General features: G+C 37.2%; 2 protein-coding genes across 2 annotated transcripts; one reads left to right on the top strand and one right to left on the bottom strand.

Annotated features, from left to right (window-relative positions):
* The first annotated feature begins 115 nt into the window (after nucleotides 1-115).
* Nucleotides 116-6,642, top strand: osgepl1 (O-sialoglycoprotein endopeptidase-like 1). Its single transcript, XM_065252110.2, has 7 exons — nucleotides 116-517; nucleotides 3,131-3,518; nucleotides 3,594-3,798; nucleotides 3,983-4,131; nucleotides 4,225-4,355; nucleotides 4,443-4,514; nucleotides 6,416-6,642. The coding sequence occupies exons 1-7, from the start codon at nucleotides 318-320 to the stop codon at nucleotides 6,498-6,500; spliced, it is 1,230 nt and encodes a 409-aa protein (XP_065108182.1). The 5' UTR covers nucleotides 116-317; the 3' UTR covers nucleotides 6,501-6,642.
* On the bottom strand, nucleotides 6,529-25,294 carry ankar (ankyrin and armadillo repeat containing). The gene is made up of 23 exons (XM_065252109.2): nucleotides 24,308-25,294; nucleotides 22,311-22,748; nucleotides 20,799-20,962; nucleotides 20,558-20,673; nucleotides 20,288-20,468; nucleotides 19,983-20,205; nucleotides 19,829-19,867; nucleotides 18,901-19,102; nucleotides 18,595-18,803; nucleotides 18,038-18,142; nucleotides 16,361-16,608; nucleotides 15,567-15,735; nucleotides 15,204-15,442; nucleotides 13,757-13,910; nucleotides 12,974-13,135; nucleotides 12,789-12,895; nucleotides 12,580-12,702; nucleotides 12,329-12,487; nucleotides 8,717-8,834; nucleotides 8,492-8,601; nucleotides 8,219-8,415; nucleotides 8,091-8,137; nucleotides 6,529-6,813 (listed from the first exon to the last, which is right to left on the bottom strand). The coding sequence occupies exons 1-23, from the start codon at nucleotides 24,900-24,902 to the stop codon at nucleotides 6,680-6,682; spliced, it is 4,239 nt and encodes a 1,412-aa protein (XP_065108181.1). The 5' UTR covers nucleotides 24,903-25,294; the 3' UTR covers nucleotides 6,529-6,679.
* Between the last annotated feature and the right edge of the window lie 112 nt (nucleotides 25,295-25,406).

The following is a 25,406-nucleotide window of genomic DNA, read 5'->3' as shown; positions in this document are numbered from 1 at the left end:
TTCGTTAGCATATTTATTATTATAACGTATATGTCGATATAACCCTCTGCTTGTATATCCAAATCGTAATTTACAGTTTAAATCGTCTAAAGGAACACAGCTGATCTTGTTTAGAGTAGGAATTATTTATATGTAACACACGTCGCTCATTGCAGTTTTAACATTGAACTTTAATAACATATGAAGGTGATCAGTCTTTAAAAAGAACATAATCGGCTTTCATTTAAAACGTACATCATCTGCTTTGATCTGGTAACGTTAGTTGACTGTCTGAGGTAATGAGAATATATTAGTGTACATAAGTGTACGAGAGCAGCATGAATACAGGAGCTTGGACTGGACCGGTTCGGTTCTGGATGAAGCGCTGCATGAATGTTAGTAGAGGATTTAGAGTGGATCGGCCAAGATTAGTACTGGGCATTGAGACGAGCTGTGATGAGACGGGTGCAGCGGTACTGGATGAGAATGGGGTGATTTTGGGAGAATCTTTGCATTCTCAAAAACAGACCCACCTAGAGTAAGTTAACGTTAAGTAGTTAAAGATTAGGGTCACTTATATTTTTATACATTTGAGAATAATGGTATATAAAAGATATTGAATAACATAAATGTATCTAAGAATTATTTTTTGACAACATTTCAAAATAAATAAAAAATAAATGTTTTATTTTTTTAGTGTAGTCACCTAAAATTTGTTTTAAAAAAATATTAACCTTTTATCAAGCAGCTTCTTGAGGAGTGTTTCTTAACCGGGTGCCCTCGACAAACTTCCAAGGGGACCTCAAGATGACTTAAATTGACTTTAAAGGAAAACACCACAGTTTTTCAATATTTTACTATGTTCTTACCTCAACATAGACAAATTAATACATCCCTATTTTTTTCATTGGTGCACTTAATCTTTGTACAGCACGTCTTGAATGTGTTAGCATTTAGCGAAGCCCCATTTATTCCTTAGGATCCAAACAGGGATGAATTTAGAAGCCACCCAAACACTTCCATGTTTTCTCTATTTAAAGACTGTTACATGAGTAGTTACACGAGTAAGTATGGTGGCACAAAACAAAACGTGGCGATTTTTTAAGCGGATAAAAATAAGAACTATACTGGATGGCGGAAGAGTACTTAGTTTGCAGCACTTCGACCTTCGAAAAGGTGTTTTCCTTTTAAATAATTAAAAAAAGACAAAACAACCATTAAAATAAGCTAACTATACTTTATGATATTTCTTAGTGATGGTTATTTCAGTAATGAATTTACATCTGTCTAGTTATGTCAAGTAGGTGCATTTTATTTGGTAGGGAAAAAAACACTGTTCTTGAGGTTTTACTCTTGAGCTGATTTTTAATAAGTATTGATGGTGTTTCCGTTATGGGTTTAAAAAAAATCTTTAGTTTTTAACCATACTGATATATCAGATGTCACATTTCTCTGGTTTAAATACCCATGCGAGATCTTTGTTATAGGTTTTAAAGCATTAAAAAAAATTCCATAGGTAGGCAAGCACAGCTTTCAGACTCGTCACATCCATAATGGAGAAATGTCACATTCATAACATTGTTTCTTCTTCATAAATGCGCACAGAACATTTTAAATAAATATTTTATATTCTTTGAAGAGTCACCCCTTCTCCGTTTGTAGGATATTTTGCTTTTGGTTTGTGCATTTTAATTCACAGAATACCTACAAAGTGTCTGCCTGGTCTCCCAAATTCCATAACACATGCATATTTTCCTCATCTAATGTAGATAACAGGGCTCCAGACAAACTTTTTTCACTAGAAGCACAGTGGCCCCCAACTAGGGCTGCATAACGATTAATCACGATTAATCGTTTGCAGAATAAAAGTTTTTGTTTACATCATGTTTGTGTTTGTACTGTGTATAATAATTATGTATAAATAAATATACACACATGCATGTATAATTTTAAGAAAAAATATTTATAGATTAAATATTTATATATATAATATAAATTATATATAAATATAAAAATTTATATACACATGTAAATATGCCTTAAATACCTACATGCAAGTGTATTTATTTATGCATAATTATTATACACAGTACACACGCATATATGATGTAAACAAAAACTTTTATTCTGCAAACGATTAATCGCGATTAATCGTTATGCAGCCCTACCCCCAACTGAAAATCTTAGGGGCACAACCAGAATATTTAGGGGCACATACCGTAAATCAACATGCTAACCAAATATTCACATTTCTACTAAGTAATACACTGTATTAATAATAAATACGTTGATGATAGATGCAGAAAGTACAATGTGCGGTTTTAAATTCAGTGTCACATCACAAAAAATAGGTCAAATTTACTAGTCGCACATGTGCGACTGGATGTAAAATTCAGTGGCGCACACACACTCTCAAATTTTGGTGGCAAAATGCCACCATTTGGTGGCAGTCTAGAGCCCTGGATAACATGTGTAGACTGATATTTTCAGATTTCTGGTTAAATATATTGGTAATAAATACATTCTGAGAATTAATATTTCCAGTTTTGACTGAAAATGTCATATCCATAATGCTGAAATTACTAATTTCATGCAGCTAATAAACTGATCTAGTAAGAGTAAAAGTCAGTGGCGGCTCTTGACTGCTCATTCGAGGGGCAAAAATTTAATATGAGTGTTCAGAGTGTCGTGTTTTGCTCGTGTTTTCAAAATATGTGTTTGTTGCATCATATGAACCATGTGCATCACGTGTTTTGTCAAAATAAGTGCCTGCTGCATACGCGTCAAAACCGTTTATGATAAAAGAGACGCTCACGTTCACAAAATACATCCAAGACACTCCCTTAACAGTAAACTTTGATTACGCATGAGATAAAAGCATCTGCAGCAGGCACTTATTTTGTCAAGACACGTGATGCACATAGGATCCCTCGACGCGCAGAACACACATTTTGAAATTACAAACAACACACATGACGGGCTGCATACATGTTCTGATGCATCGAGCGCCCTTCGAAAAAAGTCACCGGCCGCCACTGGTAAAAGTTAAATGAAAAATGGTAAACCATTCTTGCACTTAAATGTGAGTGTCCATGTTTTTTGTTAGCTGCCTAATTTTTGCTTTATTCTTGATTCATTTGTTGTCTTATAGTGCTGGTGGCATTATCCCAACCGTAGCCCAACGCTTACACAAAGAAAACATCAGCCGAGTTGTTCAGGAGGCCTTAAGAAGGAGTTCAATTGAACCGTGTGAACTCACAGCTGTAGCCACAACAGTGAAACCCGGTCTCGCCCTCAGCCTAGGGATCGGCTTGGAGTTTAGTCTGAAGTTTGTAAGGCTTCACGAAAAGCCGTTTATTCCTATACACCACATGGAGGCACACGCCCTCACAGTAAGAATGCTTCACCCCGTAGAATTCCCATTTCTCGTGCTTCTTGTCTCCGGAGGTCATTCCCTCCTTGCATTGGCCAAAGGAATCGATGAGTTTTGCCTTTTGGGCCAATCACTGGATGAAGCAGCGGGGGACACTTTAGATAAGGTATCAGGATATTACATCAAATTGTAATCCTTTGAGAGTCTGTCATATGAATGATCACCTTTGCTTGAATGATAGATTGCCAGGCGGCTTTCCCTTAGGAATCACTCCGAGTGTTCCACGTTGAGCGGCGGACAAGCCATAGAGCTTCTGGCAAAAGAAGGGAATCGACTCGCGTTTCATTTTAGATCACCAATGGGACAACTCTACGACTGCAACTTCTCATTCGCTGGTTTGCGAAATCAAGTGACCATGGCAATAATCAAAAAAGAGAAAGAGGAGGGTACGGCTTTTTTAGACGTAATGCTCTATACAAAGGTCACTTACTTGGATTTGGTAAATTATTGTGATTATTTCATAAAATGGTTAAAAATGTAAGGAAATTGTGGTGATGTTTGATGCGCAGTATTACTACAGAGGCCTATTCAGTATTTTATTTATTTCAGGGCAATGTATTGTTTCCTCAGGTGTTGAAACAGGACAGTTATTATCGTGTGTTAAAGACATCGCCGCTGCCGCGCAGCACACCGTGGCATCTCATATAGCTAAACGTACACATCGTGCCATATTGTTCTGTAAGGCCAAAGGTCTTCTACCACACCATAATCCAACCCTTGTAAGTTCACAGCATCACATGACGTGTTTATGGCATTTCACCTATAATCCTTCAATCCAATCAAAATGTCTCTTGTGCACGACCCCCCTACAGGTTCTTTCAGGAGGTGTAGCGAGCAATGAATACATCAGACAGACTGTAAAAATCGTCACGGATGCCACTGGGATGCAGTTAGTCTGCCCTCCATCAAAGTTTTGCACTGATAATGGAGTCATGATTGCGTGGTATGAATACAACATGGGCTTAAATTGCTTCACACTCTCAGTGTAATGCAGAAGACCCTTACTTTTGTTCCTTACTATTGGTTTTAGGAATGGTATAGAGAGACTTAAGCATGGAACGGGGATCTTGTCGCATACCGAAGAAGTCTACTATGAACCAAAGTGAGTGAAAGGCCTTGGCATTAAAGTCAAAATGAATTTAAAGAGCCCCTGTTACGTTACTAAAAAGAATGTGTAATACAATGCGTTCGCAAGGTTTATGGTTTACAAAACACATTATTGTCCACATACTGTATTATTGTTGCTCCTCTATGCCCTGGCTCTCTGAAACGCGTCAATTTTGTACAAAGCTCATCCTTCTGAAAGGCGCGATGTGCTGTGATTGGCCGATTGGACTAAAATGCATGTTTGAGCTGCCTTAATTTTAAAACATCTTGCTCTGAAGTATCTTATCAATGCCATTGTTTTGTCTCAAGATGCACACCAGTATTTTTTTTTTTTTTAAGGTATGCTTGTAAAAACAACTTAAATGTCCTAATATAATTAAAGGATTAGTCAATTTTCTTAAAAAAAATCCAGATAATTTACTCCCCACCATGTCATCCGAAATGTTGATGTCTTTCTTTGTTCAGTCGAGAAGAAATTGGATTTTTCTAATTTTAATGGACTTTAATGGACCCCAACACTTATTAGTTTTAATGCAGGTAAAAATTGCATTTTCAAAAGGACTCTAAACGATCCCAAACGAGGCATAAGGGTCTTATCTAGCGAAATGATTGTCATTTTTGGCAAGAAAAAAAAATGCACTTTTAAACAACAACTTCTCGTCTTCCTCCGGCCCTGTGACGCGCCAGCTCGACGTCACGTAATACGTCATCACGTCAAGAGGTCACGGATGACGTATGCGAAACTACGCCCCAGTGTTTATAAGTGTGGAGAAAGAGGACCGTTCCGAAGTCGTTGTTGTATGTCAAATGATACTAATTAATGTTTTTGTGTCAGTTTATTGTTTAAAATGGAGGAAGACGAGAAGTTGTGGTTTAAAAGTGCATATTTTTTTTATTTTTCTTGCCAAAAATGACAATCTTATCGCTAGATAAGACCCTTATGCCTCATTTGGGATCATTTAGAGTCCTTTTGAAACTGCAATTTTAAACTCCATTAAAACTGTTAAGTATTGGGGTCCATTAAAGTCTATTAAAATTAGAAAAATCCTGGAATGTTTTCCTCAAAAAACATAATTTCTACTCGACTGAACAAAGAAAGACATCAACATTTTGGATGACATGGTGGTGAGTAAATTATCTGGATTTTTTAAAGAAAATTGACTAATCCTCTAAGGCCTAGTCCAGGATTAATCTAAACCTTGTACTAACACACACTTAGTGGCGGTTTCCCAGACAGGGCTTATTCTAGTCCCAGACTAAAATGCATGTTTAAGCTGTCTTAATTAACTCAAACAAACAAACAAAATGGGGGGAAAAAACGTTTCATCCTATCTATATTTTTTCTCTGCTTATAAACTCCTAAATATGGGTATTTTTCTTTAAAAATACTTTTTTAGCAAAAAACTAAAATAATAATAGCATTTTCATAGAAAATCATTCTGAATCTGATCTTTAACAAAATTCCTTCACAAAAATGCAAAACATAAAAATTTTGTAAATAACTTTTTTGCTCAAGTTTTTTTTAATAAATCGGGTAATCAATTCTAGTGGATAATCGTGGTTTTACAGATTAACATTAAAATTCATCAGGAACAAGTTTTTTATGCAAATGTTTTCTCTTAATTTGGTGGGGAAAGAGTTAGAACATCTTGCACTGACATTTCTTACAATACATCAGTGCTTTGTATGTAAATATGTTTGTAAAAACTGCTTAAATGTCCTAAGGCCTAGTCTTGGATTAATCTAAACCCTGTCTGGGAAACTGCCCTAAAACACCAAAGGAAATGTAAAATCATGAATCAGAAAATAGGTGCTCTTTAAAATCGCTGTGTGCATCACCTAAATAATAGAGTCTGTTTTAAATATAAATAAAAAATCATTCATATTTATTTTTAGGGCACCACTTGGATTGGACATAACAGCAGAAGTTAAAGAGGCTGCAATCAAAGTGCCACCATTAAAACTGAGGTTAAATTCTTGATATTGTTCATAAACAGCTTTTTTCTTGTTAATAAATTATTTTTTAAAAGAATGTTTAATGTTTCTGTTTTTTTATATGCATAAAACATTTTGGCATGAAAGGCAATGCCAAGCTATGATAAATGTACATTGTTTCACGACCTTTCAATGTACTCAATTTAATAAACAGTCGGAGAGGCTTTAAGGCGTCTGTCCCACCCTGATTCTGGGGTTAGCGGTTTTTGCCCTGTGTTTTTCATGGTGCGGCACACCGGCTGGCATCTCCCTCGCACAGCTTGCTGACTGACTACGTCCAGCACTCCAATTATTCCGCCCTGAAAGTGGTATAGCACAAACAAACCTGTGTTTGAGATGTATCTCACTTTCTCTTAAGAGAAGAATGTTGTAAAAATATGACTTGTGAAAGCCCAGCTAAAATCATTATTTGTGATTTACATAAATATAATGTAAAGAACATTTTGTGAAAATACCTTGATATCTTTTAAAAGAATAGTTCAGCCAAAAATTAAAATTTGGTAATTATTTACTCACTTTCATGCTGTTACAAACCTATATAAATTACATTTTTCTGATGACCACAAAGGAAGATATTTTGAAATGATCATGAGCCCTGTTGACTTCCATAGTAGGATAAATGAATGGGACTCATGATCGGTTTGGTTACTAAGAGGCTGTTTACACTTGGCATTAACATGCGTTTTCGTCAATCGGATCACAAGTGGACGACGTTAATGCCAGGTGTAAACGGTGTTCAAAACGTTTTGAACGCGTCCACTTTCAACCACATTCAGAGGTAGTCGAAACCACTTTCGATCGGATCGCTTTGGAGTTGCAGAACGCAATGTGGTTGAATGTGTTCAAACAGCCACACGCGACCGCCTTCTCTCCGCCCATTTATCTAATCTGAGGTATTAAACACAAATTTTACGTCTTTTTTTACTTCTGCCGTGAACATACGGTGAACAGCGCTATTTTTTGCCTTTCATTGATAAAACTACTGCGGGTGTTCTCCGTAGTTTTGATTTGAAAGCGTGAAAGTTGCGCGATCCTATTTCATCAATTGCGCTGAAAATTCAGAGAAAGCTCCAACAAATAAACGTACTAAACACTGTGCAGCATGTATACTTGCTAAACAAGCAGCGGGCTCCGACATAATATTAGTTTGCGTCCATATAAACTCATAATTACTGCCGCTCGCGTTTGAATGACAGCAGAGAGACTCGCCCACCGTCTCACAGACCACCCCCTCACAGTATTCAGGACAGATGCGGTCGAAAGTGGACAAAAGAGACGGATTTAAATACCAGGTGTAAACGTAATGTGTCTCTCTCGTCCACTTGTGATCCGATCGATGAAAACACATCTTAAAACCAAGTGTAAACAGCCCCAAACATTCCTCAAAATATTTTCCTTTGTGGTCATCGGAACAAAGAAATGTATACAAGTTTGTAACAACATGAAAGTGAGTAAATGATGACAGAATTTTCATTTTGGGGTGAACGATCTCTTTGATATTGACTTATGATTATGTCAAAGATTAAAATAAATGATTGAAATCAAACTCAAAATTTCATAGATGTCAATCATATACCTTTATTGATACGCTGAGCCACAGGGGGGCCACCATTTATCTCCAAACTGCAATAAAGAAAACAGAAAGAAAAAGATTATGCTTTGTATTGCAAGGTCTCACATATTAATTTACTTCCTGTTTCACACCTGAGGGATGGAAGGCCTATTCGTTTATGTCTTTCAAACTCTGCCGTGAAGAATTGTGAAATTTTGGCATCTCTTGCTATATTCTTCATTAGAAGATCATACGTGTCAGGGACCCGTCTGCATTTCCCCAAAAGTTGTCGATGAGCTTGACGATTAAAGGTTAGGTAACCCAGGGCGCTTGCACAAGCCGTTCGAACCTGAAATATTGAAATAATTCGGTATATTGTTGAAGACACTAAAGATTTGCATAGGGTGAATATATAAGGGATCTACCTCTTCATCCTCTGAGTTCAAATGAGCACAGAGATCATCTACAGTGCCAATGGTGACAATCGCATCTGTTAAACCTGCTCTCATGTGTGCCAGACTAGCAAGATGTTGTGCTGAAGTAAGACATTAAAAGCAAATTGCACATTCAGACTGTGAGATTATTTATGTGTTGGTTCTACTTTTTAATTTCTAAGGACAATGTAATGATGTTTTTGTGGGTTGCCTCACCTGCGATGATAACAGTAGTAGATTGCCGGGACTGCAATAATTTAACAAGAACAGTGATTCCCCTTGCAGTCAAAGCAACTTCATCTGACTCTGTAATCGCTCTGGCTAACACAACTATCTGACATACAAAAGACAAGCATGTTGAAAATGAGCACAGAATATTGTTTTACCTTTAGTGTGTTTGCTATTGTCAGATTATATTGGAATGATAACTAACAACTAGAGTTTTGCACAAACTTATGAAGTTTTGTTTCATGTGGGTTTCTTTTTGTCAGCCGTAACCCCCTGAGATTTTAATATTTTTATCAGTAATATTTTACATAGTTGTTATAATCTTTAAATAATTATTTTCTTTTGTTGGTACATTAAACATATCTGTCCATTTTGCATAAGTTCTCACTTTTAAAGGGATAGTTCACCCAAAAATGAAAATAATGTCATTAATGACACGGCTGACGTGTTATCTGGTGCGCCCCAGCTTTTTTTTACTTCAGTCTCCTGCACAAGGTTCACAACAGACGCGGAAGAGAAAACAATGCTGAATAAAGTTGTAATTTGTTTTATTTTTGGACCGAAATGTATTTTCGATGCTTCAACACATTCTAACTGACCCACTGATGTTACATGGACTACTTTGATGATGTTTTTATCAGAGTCGTATAATAATAGAGTTACGACACTCACATAGACGTCCGTTGTAAGAATGGAATGCGGAAGTAACAGCGTTTCATGTAGTGACCGGTAGTGACGCATAGTTCCAAACGCAGCACTGAAGCCCATTCATTTCAATGGCACCTGCTGGTAAATCGATGAAATTACCGTTTCTCTTTACATTTTCGGACATTTCATTAATATAGTCAACAGTGATATTTTATGAACTCTGCTGTAGGTGATGATTATCGTTAATAATAACTAGTAAAATTTTTATATTTTAATGAGTTGTGTATAATGTGTGAATAATATAGATTTAATGGTTTAATATTTTATTACTGGTGGCCATCTACTTTATACTTATCTTTTGTATATATTACGAGTAACACTAGGGGGCAACAGCGACAAGCTATATGCCTTATAAGAAAGTCACACTGCTTCACAATGCTGCTATGTGTTTCATTGTGTTTGGTAAGTAATACGAGTGATGTATCCTCGAAAATCATGTATGATTATATTAACGTTTTATGTGAATTTAAAATATGAATTTAGTGTGTTTCTGTTATGCTTCACTGTTACAAATAACCGCGTTTGCAATCTTTTTTGTGATTTTAATATATTAAAAGTGTAGGAATTATGTTTTTAGCAGATTGATAGCCATTTATATAGCCATATTTTGCTACAAAAATAAAAGATAAACTGTGTTGCTGTAGTCGATATAGATAACCACAGTTATCTTTGGGTCACAATTAACTGTTTATCTTTATTAACTGATTTACTGTATTTCCATCACTCCCTAGTAAAAAAACGTTATAAACACAGTAAGTATAGTGATCAATTCCCATTACAAGCTAATATTTACCTAAAATAGCTGAAAACCTATGCAAACAGATTGACAGCCCTGCTTGGTTTGGAACTGTAGAACGTTACATGAATCACGTGACCGCGCGGCGGCGAGATCAAAGCGTTTCGTAACTCTGTTATTATACGACTCTGGTTTTTATTACCTTAGTTTCTGGACATGGACAGTATACCATACATAGATTTTCAATGAAGGGTCAAAAAGCTCTCAGAATAAATCTAAAACATCTTAAACTGTGTTTCCAAAGATGAACGGAGGTCTTACGAGTTTGGAACGACATGAGAGTGAGTCATTAATGACATTATTTTTATTTTTGGGTGAACTAACCCTTTAAGATAAATTGTAGTGTTGAGTAATTGTCACGTGACATGCAGATTAAACAAATAAAGTGCTTTATTCAGACTTTTTTTATTCTAATATTATTTATTTACATAATGCAATTTACTAATACAACCTTATTGTAAAGTGTTAACTAAGATGAAAAAACAGTGAACAATATAGTTTTTCAACATGAATTAATTCTTGTTAATGTTAATTAATGTCAATATAGTTATCCATGTTCATGCTGCATCAATTAATGTTAAAGGATTAATCCACTTTCATAAAAATTAAATCTAGATAATTTACTCACTCCATGTCATCCAAAATGTCGATATCTTTCTTTGTTCAGTCGAGAGGAAATTAGGTTTTTTGAGGAAAACATTCCAGGATTTTTCTCAACAGTTTACAGTTTCAATGCAGTTTAAAATTGCAGTTTTAATGCAGCTTCAAAGGGCTTTAAACAATCCCAAACGAGGCATAAGGGCCTTATGCCGCAAAATGATTGTAATTTTCAGCAAGAACAAAAATAAATAATATGAACTTCTCGTCTTGCACCAGCCGTGTGACGCGCCAGTGCGACCCTACGCATTGTGAAGCACGTGGAAAGGTCACGCATGATGTATGTGAAATTACCGCTCCAGTGTTTACAAGTGTGGAGAAAGAGGACCGTCTCGACCTTGTTGTATGTGGAATGATACAAATTAATGTCTTTGTGTCAGTTTATTGCTTAAAATGGTTTGCAAATGTGCGTTTTATATATGTAACGCGTGACCTTTCGATGTGCTTACGCAATTACGTGAGGTCGCGCTGGTGCGTCACACAGTCGGAGGAAGAAGAGAAGTTGTGGTTTTTATTTTTCTTGCCAAAAATGACAATCGTTTCGCTAGATAAGACCCTTATGCCTTGTTTGGGATCGTTTAGAGTCCTTTGAAACTGCAATTTGAAACTGCATTAAAACTGTTAAGTGTTGGGGTCCATTAAAGTCCATTAAAATGAGAAAAATCCTGGAATGTTTTCCTCAAAAAACATAATTTCTTCTCGACTGAACAAAGAAAGACATCAACATTTTGGATGACATGGTGGTGAGTAAATTAACTTGTTTTGTTTTTTTAAGAAAATTGACTAATCCTTTCAAATGAGAAAAATCCTGAAATGTTTTTCTTAAAAATGTTTAATTTCTTCTTGACTAAACAAAGAAAGACATGGGATGACATGGGGGTAAATTATCAGGATTTTTGTTTTATAAGTGGAATCTTGATTTAACATTTAAAACTCTTGATTTTATAAATGTATTAGTAAATGCCGAAATTAACATGAAGTAAGATGAATAAATGCTGTGTGTTAGCTAATGCAATAACTAATTGTTAACAAATGTAATCTTATTGTAAGTGTTACAATTTACATTTTCTGATTCAATTATAATAATAAATTTTTTCATTAACTTTAAAAACAAAACAAAAACTGCAATTCCCCTCCAAACCACCAATATCCATATTTGTTATTTTGCATAAACTGATTTATGTCATGACCATTACAGCAACATTCTAGAGAACGGCTGAGCTTTCCAAACAAATCTTTATATTTGCCTATCATGACAACGAGAAGTGACGTGAACCAGATCTCTGCCAGCAACAGACTGACAGTGTGATGAATCAGTTTTCCCAAAGTAAGTGCGTGATGAAGGGGGCATACAAAACAATCCCAAATTTGTTTTCAATGTGAAGTTAAGGAGAAAGATTGCAAATTAGAAGCATAAACATAAGTGTTATTAAAAATACCTGAAATGCACCCTCAGCTCTTTCAATCTCATTGTCTGAGTTCAAAAAGGTCTCATACATGTTCATTGAAATTGCATCCATTTGTCGAATTGCTCTCTGTTGAGATTTGCTGTGAAATACAAAGAGGGATAATGCATTTCCAGCATCCAGGCAAATGTTCTGAAAACAAAAAAACATAAAATATCTTAATAAGCAATTTATTTGAATGACAAACAGAACATCATGGAAAGTAAAATTCAAATGTAAATTACTTTGTCTTCTGCTTTTAAAAGCTCCAGAATGACCTCATAAGAGAAGTCCTCTTTTTCCCAAAATGCGTTCTGGAGTTTTTGGTTTCCAAGCAGCACACGGGCAAGTGTCTGAACCACCTGCACCTAATGTGGTTAAAACACAAGTAACCAATATCACATCCTGATTTGGTTTATTTAAAGTGTCAATACTTTACAAAATAAATACTCACCTTGACCTTCAGATTTTCATTGACTTTTAAAATCTCCAGTAATATAGGAATGGCCTTTGCCCGGCAGATAATATTTTGACTGTTTTTATTAGCGGTTAGTGCCACTCCTGCAACCATGGAGGAAAGTGTATCATGTGCACTGTTAAACAAATTTTTAATACCAAATGAAGAAATAAATACATTACCGATACATAGAAAACCCAAGGCGTTGATGGCACTAAGCAAGGTCTTCTGGGATATTTGAGACCCTCGAAGCAAGCGCACCAAAGGCGGTACCCCATTCACCTTGCAGAAACCATCCTGATGGGCACGACTATCCCGGCATAGAGCAATAGCCACTTGGCACCCTGCGAAAAAAAATTATGTAACCAGAAAACATCCAAATTTGTTTTAAACATTCTAAGGTGAAGACAGTTCTGTCTGCAAATAAGCTTTTTACTAAAACATCTGCTTAACAAAACGCTTAAGCAGATGATTCAGAGTACAGCACAAGCCAAACACCTGTCTGAAAGGGAAGTACTTTTGGAATACCCCATAGTTTTAGAATCACCATCTGTAATCGGGTCATAGCTTAACATTAATAGCAATACAAGCTACGGAGACACTCTTGTAAGCAATGTTTACAGAGAAACCCACTGGAGGGATAGCATTCCTCTATGCATGCCTTCCTGTCTTATGACTCTAACAGACTGAAACCGTCTCAAGACAGGAAGTGCTGGCCGTTTACCCGCTGGACCGGACCCGTGCTGTCAGAACAGACTTTCCAAACACCATCTGCCTAGTTTATTTAGTCCCTGTCAACACTTAGTAAATAGGAAGTGCTTTTATTGCATTTGCTGAGGCGTCTGTCTGGACGACAGCTTTGTGGAGAGTTTTCCTTATATTTATGAGTGACTCAAATGTGAATAGAACTGGCTGATCACTTTTGGGACTGTGCATAATGACAGCAAAAATTCATCAGCCCATACCCATGTATTGTAATTTATCTGAGGAGGAGAGGAGAAATTCAAGTATGAGAGCGTTGCCCATCTGCTCCGCCATGAGTTTCTGTTGCTTAAGAGTTTGTCCAGCCAAAGCCCACAGAGATGCTGCAGCCTGTTCCCGGACGTCCATCTGAAACACCTTGTCATGGAGAGTAAAGTACAGCAGGTTAATTGTACTCCACCGCAGGTTGACTTGGTAACTGGTTACTTTATGGACAAACCCAACTGTTGGGTCAAAATAAATGTCCATATGTAACCCAACCATGGGTTGAAACAACCCAGCATTTTTAATTCTTTCCCCGCCATTGACGAGTTATCTCATCAATTAAGAGAAAACATTTGCATAAAAAAATGTGTTCTGCTACATGACACACCAAACCCGGGCCATCGCGTTTTTTCGCTCTAGATTTCTAGCGGGATTTAACTTCGTGTCATGTGAATTTTTCGCTCAAGTTGAAAAGCAAATAGCGCGAGTTTTTGCAGCAAATGCACTGCCCATATTGCGTCATTACATCGCAACATGCGAGGAAGCGTCTGGTCGTGTCTTTGCATTGCTTTGCATCCACTCGCGCAAATCGTTGAACTCGCGTCTGGTGTTAACCCACAGTTCCTGATGAATTTTTATGTTAATCTGCAATTATCCGTGATTATCCACTAGATGGCGCACTTACCCAATTTATGAAAAAAATTTAAGCCAAAACGTAATTTACTAATTTTAAACTCTGTGTATGTTTTGAAAATCTTTCTGAATTTGAGTTTTTTAAGTAGAGAAAAATATATAGATAGGATGAAATTTTTTTTCCCGTTTTGTTTATTTGTATGTTTATATATTTTTAGAAGAAAATTTTCCTAGAAGGCATTTTGTGAAACTTTTGTGAAAAAAACGGGGAATGAGTTAAAAGCATAAAATTTTAATAATTTTTTATGGGTCAAAATACAACTCCTGCCACTGCATTCTCAAATACATCACAAATATTTTTAAATAACTACCAGGATGAAGTGTGACCTTAAAGGAACAGTATGTAAGAAATTTATATCAATTAATCATAAAATGGTCCTGATATGTCACTAGACATTTAGAAATCATTTTCATTTCAAATACTTTTATCACTGACAATAGTGGTCTGGCCAGGATATTGTCATTTAAAAAGTGGAGTTGCAGCCCTCAACTGATGTTTATGTTGTCATTTTGTGTATTGGCCACTAGTTGGGTGATTGCAGTACCAGTTTTAGCCACAAGTTTTGTTATTGCAATACCAGTTTTAGCCACAATCCTACATACTGTTCCTTTAAATAAGCCTTTTTTGTTTTATTTGTACTTTATATTTACCCGTTTATTGTTGTCTTATATGCATCAAGTCCTTGCAAAGTGAAGAAAATGTGTTTTCGTGAGGCAACGTGTGCAAAAATATGGTACAAAAGCTGGAATTACCTTTAAAAGTTGTAAAAGATGTTTGACAGCTGATTGCTTAAGGAAGCACTGCTGTATGGCTGGATTGTGGCTGGCTATAGATTCAAGTGCTTTGGCTGCTTTGACCCGAACTGACATCTGCCTCTCTTGAAGAGCTTTCACCAATGCCCCGATCGCTCCTGCTCCACAAATGAGCTCCTGGTTTTCCTTGTGATTCCAAGCCAACACTGCAAGAGCCAAGCAGGCCTCCTCCTGCAGTACTTTTGTCAAAAACAATACATCATTGCTTTTCTTTCTTATATTTTTTAAAAGTGGTCAGCCATTACATATTTATTGCTTTGTTAATGCACATTTTTATCTCTCTTTCCTGTAGGTAAACAGTACCAGAGTTCAAAGACAGGATTTCTACAAGATGTGGGATTCCTCCAGCATGTGCGACAGCAGTTTGGTTGCTTGGGTTTCTGGTGCATAATGCATTGATGCACCTGATGGCATTTACCAGAACATCTTGGAGGTCAGAGGTCAGGAGCTTCACTACCAGGGCCACCCCACCCTATACACAAAAAAAGAGAAAAAAATGGTAGCCGGTGACTTCTTTTTTCGAGGGCGCTCGATGCAAAATTCATCACAACATGTATGTAGCCCGTCATGTGTGTGGTTCCTTTTTTCAAAATATGTGTTCTGCGCGTCGAGTGATCCTGTGTGCATCACGTGTTTTGTCAAAATAAGTGCCTGCTGCAGACGCGTCTAAAGGGTTTATGATAAAAGAGACGCTTGCGTTTGCCAGATACTCGCATGCGTAATCCGAGTTTACTGTTAAGGGAGTGTCTTGCGTGAATTTTGTGAACGTGAGTGTCTCTTTTATCATAAACGGCTTTGACGTGCGTGCAGCAGGCACTTATTTTGAAAAGACACGTGATGCACACAGTATCTCTCAAAGCACAGAACACATATTTTAAAAAAAGGAACCAAACACATGACACTCCAAACACTTATTTTGAATTAGCGCCCCTCGGATGAGCAGTCACAAGCCGCCACTAGAAAAAAATCCAATAAATATGATGTATGTACTGAATGCACTGCAAGATGTGTTGAATAAAAGCGGCAACCAAATGAATAAATCTAAATGCGTGTTATACCACAAAGAGTTCTAGCACTGTTTTGGCTTCAGGTCTCACCAGTTGAGCAATAAGGGTTTGGTTCTGATCACTTTGTCCTGCCAGATCAGCCAGTATGACAGCGCAGCGAGACAGCAGCTCTGAGTGGTGACTGCTGAGGAGGTTGATCATGACTGATACGGCCCCATAATGCACCAGATCTTCAGAAACTTTGACATCTTCTGAGATGTGACACAACACAGATGCGGCCATGCACTGCACCACCTGTTTTTCTGAAGATAGGAGTCCCACCAAAACTGGAACACCTCCTGTGATACAGTGACATACATAGACAGTATTATCGGTGACCCCTGTCTTTGAAATCAAGTCTTAAAATCTAACGATGAGTTTAATTTCAATTATTGATTTCAATCAAGGTCATATTTTCAAATAATGTTCTTTACATTCACAAAAAATTTTGTAAATCACAAAAAATGTACTTTAGCTGAATTTTTACAGACTAGGGGCTCTATCTTACACCGGCACAATGCGGGACGCAAGTGTCTTTTGCTAGTTTCAACCCGGCGCAATGATCATTTTCACATTAAGCGCCACGTTGTTTAAATAGCAATTTTGCACCTATGGGGGTTCTGGTCTGAAAACGAGGTGTGTTCAGGCGCATTGTTGGCGTGTTGCTATTACATGGATACACATATACATGGATGCGCAGCAGCACAAAAACGCTTTTAAATATGAAAAATTAAAGGATTAAAATTTAAAAGACTATTATTATTGAGTTTCTTGTACATAAATGAGGACCGATTATGAGACATTAGAAGGCGCTGCTTCACCTGCAACCTGGTAAGTAAATAAATGCTTTGCTTTAAACAAATGCATCTATTTTTTTTTTTAATGCTACCCCACGGATTTATTGTATATGATGACTCTGTACCTGTGGATATGCTGAGATGAAAAACATTTTTAAGTAATGTTAAAAAAAAAAAAAAAAAAACATGGCGCTGTCTGAGTGCTGAAACAGCTCTCTGCACGTTTGTAAATTCTTTATCTCGTTTGTTACAAATAAAGTATTTTTAGAGTGCAAACCTTTTCTTGCATATTTACAAATTATTTTATGAGATTACAATGACTATGTAGGATATCAATACATTTACAGCAATTAAAAGCCTGCTATTTATGACTGAAAGAAAATGGCTTTAAAGGTTTTAATCCAAAAAAATAACAATTTCAATAAAAATAAAAACAACACAATTTTTTTACATTACTCTTCAACTGGTGGTCTTCTTCCTCCGCTTAGTTTTTCAGTTTACAAATTCAATTTTCTAAATAGGGAATCAGCATGGCACCAGGCGCGACTGGCTTTTATAGGGGATGAGACCTGAGACTCTCATTGGTTTATTGCACGTTACGCCCAAAACACACCCTCATTAGGAGAATAGAAACAACCCTGTTAGGCTGTGTGCTTGGCGCATTAACCATTTTTCCCATCGTTAAATTAATAAAAGTGGAATCGGACATGCCCGTTTAGACCGTGCGCTTTAGACAATGCTCTTAGATCGTTAAAATAGGGCCCTGAGTCACATTAGATCACAAAATCCAATCTTCATAAATCTTCAATAATCTTCTTCCATTTTTCAGTCTTTTATAATTTTGCATTCATATATCCCACTGTTCCACAAATGCAAAAGAACAATACAAAACTAAATAAAAAAAACATTAAAATGTTTATGCCTGTGTGACCTGCTTCCATTATATCTTCACAGAAGGATTTGGTGTTTACACAAAGAACCTCAAGGGACCTGAGAGCCATCTCCAATCGCCTGGTGTCTTCACTCTGAATCATCTCTGAAGAAAACCATGGACATCAGGTGCACATTCAGTTGAATCAAATGTGAAAATACTTTTTAAAATCGTTTATTTATGAGATAATAAATATACAATTATTTAAAACACTCTTGAAAATAAAGGTGCAGCAAAAGGTTCTTTACAACAAAGACAAACCATTTTTTGTTTTTCCCAAAGAACCAGTTCAAGAAGAATTTCTTTCCCACCTTTTTATTGTCTGTAGAGCTTTTTCCACTACAAAGAACCTTTTTGAAAAAAAAAAAGGTTCTTTGGATGTTTAAAGGAAAACACCACAAAATAAATAATATAATAAATATATATAAATAAATAAAATATTGAAAAACAGTGGCGTCATGTGGCACCTTCATTTTTAAGAGTGAAAATGGAAATAATGTTCCATAATAGACAGTTATAGAAATTTGGAGCACTTGTCAATATATACAATACCATACCAATAAGAATCTTCCACACAGGAAGCCCGTCCAGATTTAGCTGAATGAGGAGTCTAAGAACATCAGCGTGAAAGTAAAGTGCAGCTAGGTGGACTAATTTATTTCCCCTGCTGTCTTCATCTCTCCAGTTTGCCTCGATGGACAACAAGAAGCTCAGAGCGTCCACTGAACCCGAGGTAGCTGACAACAGCAGTGGTGAACTGCGATACCTGTGAAATACCTTGCTATCATTTGAGAATAGAGATAAAAATCCTATTGAAAACAAATACATCCATTTAACTTTTCTTTTGAAAATATATCACATACTCAGCAGAAGTTTTAATCTCCAGTAAAGTAGGGTCTTTCCTGCATAGTGCTTGAATGCAAGCCACCTGGCCATAAAAGGCTGCAAAATGAATTGGCATCCAGCCTCTCCGGTCCACAACTTTGTAGCATGCTCCCAATGCAAGAAGGCAGTTCAGAGACTCAAGGGATCCACATTGTGCAGCGAGGTGCATTGATGTGAGACCTTCAAAAAACAAACAAAAAAAAAAACAAATATACAACCTCAGGTGTGCATTATTTTCAAATAATTCAATGGACTGGAGTCCATTATTCAGCTTATACCACGGCACCTACACCATAAGAATAAAACATTGTTCAGGCACTTTATTTTAAGACATTTGACAGGATTTTGTCTTTGGACTAATTTCTTACGCATCGCATTTAAAGTCTCCGTTGTTAATTCCAAAAGGTCATTATAGAGAGAGAGTTCAAGAGAGAACAAACATTTGTGTTTGCAATAATGAAAACAATGTGAACCTACTGGAGTTGGCCTATCAATATTTATACATTTTATTTATAATATTAATGCATTAATTTCTTCTAGTTTTATATTATCAGGAATTAAGCAAAAAAAGCAGGTAATCTGTTTATTTACTGCTTCATTATCTTCTATTTTTAATTATTTTATTCACTCTTTTCAATTATTTTTTTTGGCTAGCAAACATATATTTATGCTTTATTTGTTTAAATTAAATACATTTGTTATTTCCGTTAAAGTTGGCGTAGAGATGGAACTGTAATGCGATTGATAGACCTGGAAATACTTCATAGGTGTGCATTTACTAAAAAAATTATGCACACCCTTAGAAGGTTTGTACTATATATATAATATGTATTATTACATTATTATTGCAATGTATTATGTATGTACATTCAAAATATATTTTTCCCACATCAAAGTTTCTCTTACCTACTCCTTCTATGAAGTGACTCACATCTCTTGGTTTTTCTAAAAATAAATAAGTTATAACATTAGAACTACTCAGGTTTCTCCTACAGTCTAAAGACATAGTGATGATTTTATACAGCTGCACATTAGCAGACAACATGTTAAATGTTTCGACCCGCTTTAGTAAATCTGATGCTGCGTGTTTGATTGAGGTTCACGCCTGCTGCAGCGAGCTGGACGATGATGTGTGTTTTGTTATTGGCCGCAGCGTGGTGCAACAGAAATAGACCCTTCTCATCGTGTCCATGCAGATGTGATGAACCATTCATTCGAATTAATGAGTGAAACACTGCACACAGTCCTCTCTCTGCAGCCGCCTTCAGTCCAAATGCCACATTCTGCATTACAAACATTTTAGGTTCAATACAGAACACGTTTATGGAGGTATTCACAATCCAAAGAGGAAATGCCATTTATCACCTTGCACTTGATAGTTTTCGTGTGGCCAAACGTTTTCTTAAACTGTTCATGTAGCTCAGTGTCTGTCAAGGGAAGTCTCTTGGCTTTTAGAGTTTTGATACTCGAGTTCAAGGCTCCCCACCACTGAACCGTGTTATGGTGGGTATAAAGTGACTCTAACTCGAAGCAGATGACATTATAGCTGCAAAACACAAATGTATGTTTAGTTGCAATAAAAAGTAAAATGATATTACTGGGTGTGTTTTTTTAAATAAAAAAAAAAACATTGACCTTTTCTCCTCAATCTCACTAAGTGGTATTGGAAAGTCTGTTTTGTAAGTGAAGTCCTGGTGAAGCAGCTCATGCAGGTAATTCACAGCTTCTGTATGCAGAGTCCTGAAAGCCACCTTTAAAAAAAAACATTAATTCAAAGGGGAAGTGTGTCATTCTGCAGCATCATACAGAACTGCAAAATCACCGTTTGGGTGTGAAAATAGAAATTAAGTTTGAAATGTTTGTGCACTTTTGGCACCTCCATTTCCTCAGTAATGTCATTCAGGGGAGGAGTCCCAACATCAAATTCAATCCCTCCATGTAGGTGAAAATATTGATCCTGCTTGAATGGAAAGTGCTTGCATGCAAATTCTGGTCCGGCGATATGTGGCGGTACCTCTCGTTCGGTTTTCAGTGTGTCTTCTTTACAAACAAATAAAGAAAAGTCAATAATAATCACTTATATATGAGTACAGTTATATATCGGCCAATAATCAGTATTCACTATCGGCTACTGGCCAATAGTTAAAAAACAGCCGACAGTCATGGCCGATATATCTTGTGTACAGCAAATGTTAAAGGGACATTCCACGTTTTTTGAAAATATGCTCGAGTTATAGATTTGATTTTTACCGTTTTGGAATCCATTCAGCTGATCTCCGGGTCTGGCGGTACCACTTTCAGCATAGCTTAGCACAATCCATTGAATCTGATTAGACCATTAGCATTGCACTAAAAATAACCAAAGAGTTTCAATATTTTTCCTATTTAAAACTTGACTCTTCTGTAGTTCCATCGTGTACTAAGACAGACGGAAAATTAAAAGTTGCCATTTTCTTCATGGATTGTGCTAAGCTATGCTAAAAGTGCTAGCACTAGACCCTGAGATCAGCTAAATGGATTCCGAAACAGTAAGAATCAAATGTTTAACTCAAAAAAGTGGAGTGTCCCTTTAAGAAACAACGCTAGTTTAATGTTCAATATTTATGGTCATTATATGAAGAATAACATACAGAAAATTTAATCTTCAGAATTTAGTTAATACAAGTTAAAGGCAGGGTGCATGATCTCTGAAAGCCAATGTTGATATCTGAAATCACATAAACAAACACGCCCCTACCCCAATAGAATCTGGACCTTCTTTTGATAGACCTGCCCCACAAATAGGCACCCCAGGCAATGATGTCGGTTAGTACAGTGGTTTTCAAACTGGGGGCCGGGGCCCTCAGGGGGGCCGCGAGATGGTGCCAGGGGGGCCCCAGTTTTATGACATTTTATAAAATGCATTAATTTATCATGAATTCTGTGTAATTAAACCTAAAAAATAATAAGCCAACTAACCAACAGCACTACTATGTATAATTTTATGTTTTGTTTAATTAAAATACTACATTTTAAAACTGTTTTTGTCATAAAAAAAATTCGGGGGGCCGCGAAAAAAATGCACTGTACACAAGGGGGGCCGCACGCTGAAAAAGTTTGGGAACCACTGGGTTAGTAGACACACCCCTTACTGCTGATTGGCTATAAGTGTGTTTTGTTACTCGGCACAACTCCCTTTTCCATTGTGTTTTTCAAAAATCAAGCACCCCGCCTTTTTAATTTATATATATATATATATATATATATATATATATATATATATATATATATATATATATATATATATATATATATATAAATCTGATTAATCGGGTATCGGTGGAAAAATGTAACGTCAGTGGATCTTTACTTATGAGTCTATACAATTATATTAAAAAGGCTAACAAACCTGACAAAGGTGGAAGCATTTGAGACAGATTGGGAATCAACATCTTTTTTCTCATGGAAATCAGCAGGGGTACCAGGAATGTGATCAGTTTCAGATAGGCAAGATCCCTGGAGACTTCTGCTGTTCTTCCGAGATGATTTCTCACCAGTCTAATGTGACCAGAGAGTTTTTTCTGTAACCTCTGGTAGGTGGCAAGGTCGATCTCTTCCTCGGTGAGTTGAACAACATTAGACAGGCTATGAGTCCCCTCAAACACAAAGAGATTTTGGTGCTGGCGAACAGAGGTCAGGTAGGAGCTCAGTTTAATCAGGATGTCTTCAGAGTGTCGTGAGAAGAGGGTCTCTTCTTCTATGCCGTTGGGATCGTAGGTTGGGTCTACATCAGTCTCATCATTATAAATGTCCTGATAACAGGGATTATGTGAGATATCCATTAAACCTGGTGACAAAAATTATAAGAAAGTTACATTTATTAACATCAAGACATCTGTATATCATATATACACTCACCTAAAGGATTATTAAGAACATCATACTAATACTGTGTTTGACCCCCTTTCGCCTTCAGAACTGCCTTAATTCTACGTGGCATTAATTCGACTAGGTCCTGAAATCATTCTTTAGAAATGTTGGCCCATATTGATATGATAGCATCTTGCAGTTGATGGAGATTTGTGGGATGCACATCCAGGGCACAAAGCTCCCATTCCACCACATCCCAAAGATGCTCTATTGGGTTGAGATCTGGTGACTGTGGGGGCCATTTTAGTACAGTGAACTCATTTTCATGTTCAAGAAACCAATTTGAAATGATTCGAGCTTTGTGACATGGTGCATTATCCTGCTGGAAAAAGCCATCAGAGGATGGGTACATGGTGGTCATAAAGGGATGGACATGGTCAGAAACAATGCTCAGGTAGGCCGTGGCATTTAAACGATGCCCAATCGGCACTAAGGGGCCTAAAGTGTGCCAAGAAAACACCATTACACCACCACCAGCAGCCTGCACAGTGGTAACAAGGCATGATGGATCCATGTTCTCATTCTGTTTACGCCAAATTCTGACTCTGCCATCTGAATGTCTCAACAGAAATCGAGACTCATCAGACCAGGAAACATTTTTCCAGTCTTCAACTGTCCAGTTTTGGTGAGCTCGTGCAAATTGTAGCCTCTTTTTCCTATTTGTAGTGGAGATGAGTGGTACCTGGTGGAGTCTTTTGCTGTTGTAACCCACCCGCCTCAAGGCTGTGCATGTTGTGGCTTCACAAATGCTTTGCTGCATACCTCGGTTGTATCACTATCAAGCTGATAGTTGCTCTTCTATCAGCTTGAATCAGTCGGCCCATTCTCCTCTGACCTCTAGCATCAACAAGGCATTTTCGCCCACAGGACTGCCGCATACTGGATGTTTTTCCCTTTTCACACCATTCTTTGTAAACCCTAGAAATGGTTGTGCGTGAAAATCCCAGTAACTGAGTGGATTGTGAAATACTCAGACCGGCCCGTCTGGCACCAACAACCATGCCACGCTCAAAATTGCTTAAATCACCTTTCTTTCCCATTCTGACAATCAGTTTGGAGTTCAGTAGATTGTCTTGACCAGGACCACATCCCTAAATGCATTGAAACAACTGCCATGTGATTGGTTGATTAGATAATTGCATTAATGAGAAATTGAACAGGTGTTCCTAATAATCCTTTAGGTGAGTGAACATCAGATCAGTGTTTCTCAACCAGGGAACCTCCTCAAGGGGGCCTCAACAAACCTCCATGGGAACCTCAAAATGACTTAAAAAAGATTAAAAATGAACTGAAACAACTTACAATCAATATACTGTATATCATAGTTTAACAAATACCCATCTTTATCCAAGATCTAAAGTATTTTATTAGGTAGAAATAATGAGTTTTACTGTTACTAAATTGTGGCCCTAAATTTTGGGATGATGGATACAAATGTGTAGACTAACTACTTTAGTAACAACAGATATATCTCACCTGCATTGAGAAACTCAGCAAGGATATCTTTCTTGCTCTGAGGCATACCATCTGCATTCACACCCATGCTGGTTCTCCATAAGTCGGAGAAGCCTACACGTTTTTCTTTTGGAAAATAACATCCATGCCAGAGAGTCTTCATTGTGTAATCGATGTTTATTAGAACCTGGCCAACTTTTGTATCATAATATGCTGGTGGTAACCGGCACGTGGAGCTCTGGTCATAGTTTGGTTCAAGACTGATAACTGGCAGCTGGTTAAACCCATATATTCCCACAGTCAGCTCTCTCACAATCTGATGAACAACCTTGTAGTCTAGGGGCAGACGTGAGTCAATGGGAGCAAGAATGATTATGTTGGGGTCTGATATGCCGCTCATTTGCCCGATGATGCCCGGAGGTGTATCCAGACGCAGGCCGTGTTCTCCTCCACCGAACAGCCAACTGCAGGCGGTCATGCTGAGTAGCTCCTGAAGGTCCCTGCTGTCGTATTTCTGCAATAAAGAGTTTGCAGTCGTCTGCGCAGCCAGCGCAGATTGGACATTTTTCTCACTGCACTGATTTAATGGTAGAGAGCTCCGGTACACGCTCTCCATGATCTGAGGAAAAACTAAATTGACAAAACTTTAACGACAAACGATCTTTAAAGTGACATTAAATCATAAATTTATTTCAAAACAATGTTTCGGTTAAAATACTTCGTTCCTCGGTGAAGTGTATAAGTTTGAACCCCGTTGTCCTTGGCAACCATCGACGCATATCAATGCCTTAAATCAACCGCTAGATGGTGACGTTGTGTGCGTCTTCGCGGACACGTTAGTGCAGCTCGCAAGTTTAGCTCATGAATATTAATGAGATGCGTGTACGTGGAGACGTTGTGATCGGAATCAAAGTCCTTTACGAAAAGTCTCCGCACTCCGCTACCATTTTTGCAACGCCTCCGGCAAATGATACAGTCATACAAGACAAAGTCCTATCGTCTTTAATTGGGAAAGGCTTATTAAAATCGTTCGCAAAAATCACATTAAACAAAATATTTCAGACCAACAATTAAACCTAATATCAACTGTACCCTATTTTTTTTCTTTCTCTTAAGCTCA

The sequence above is a fragment of the Paramisgurnus dabryanus genome, chromosome 15 (assembly GCF_030506205.2).
Source record: "Paramisgurnus dabryanus chromosome 15, PD_genome_1.1, whole genome shotgun sequence".
Lineage (NCBI taxonomy): Eukaryota > Metazoa > Chordata > Actinopteri > Cypriniformes > Cobitidae > Paramisgurnus > Paramisgurnus dabryanus.
This window is presented reverse-complemented; position numbering and strand designations above follow the sequence as displayed.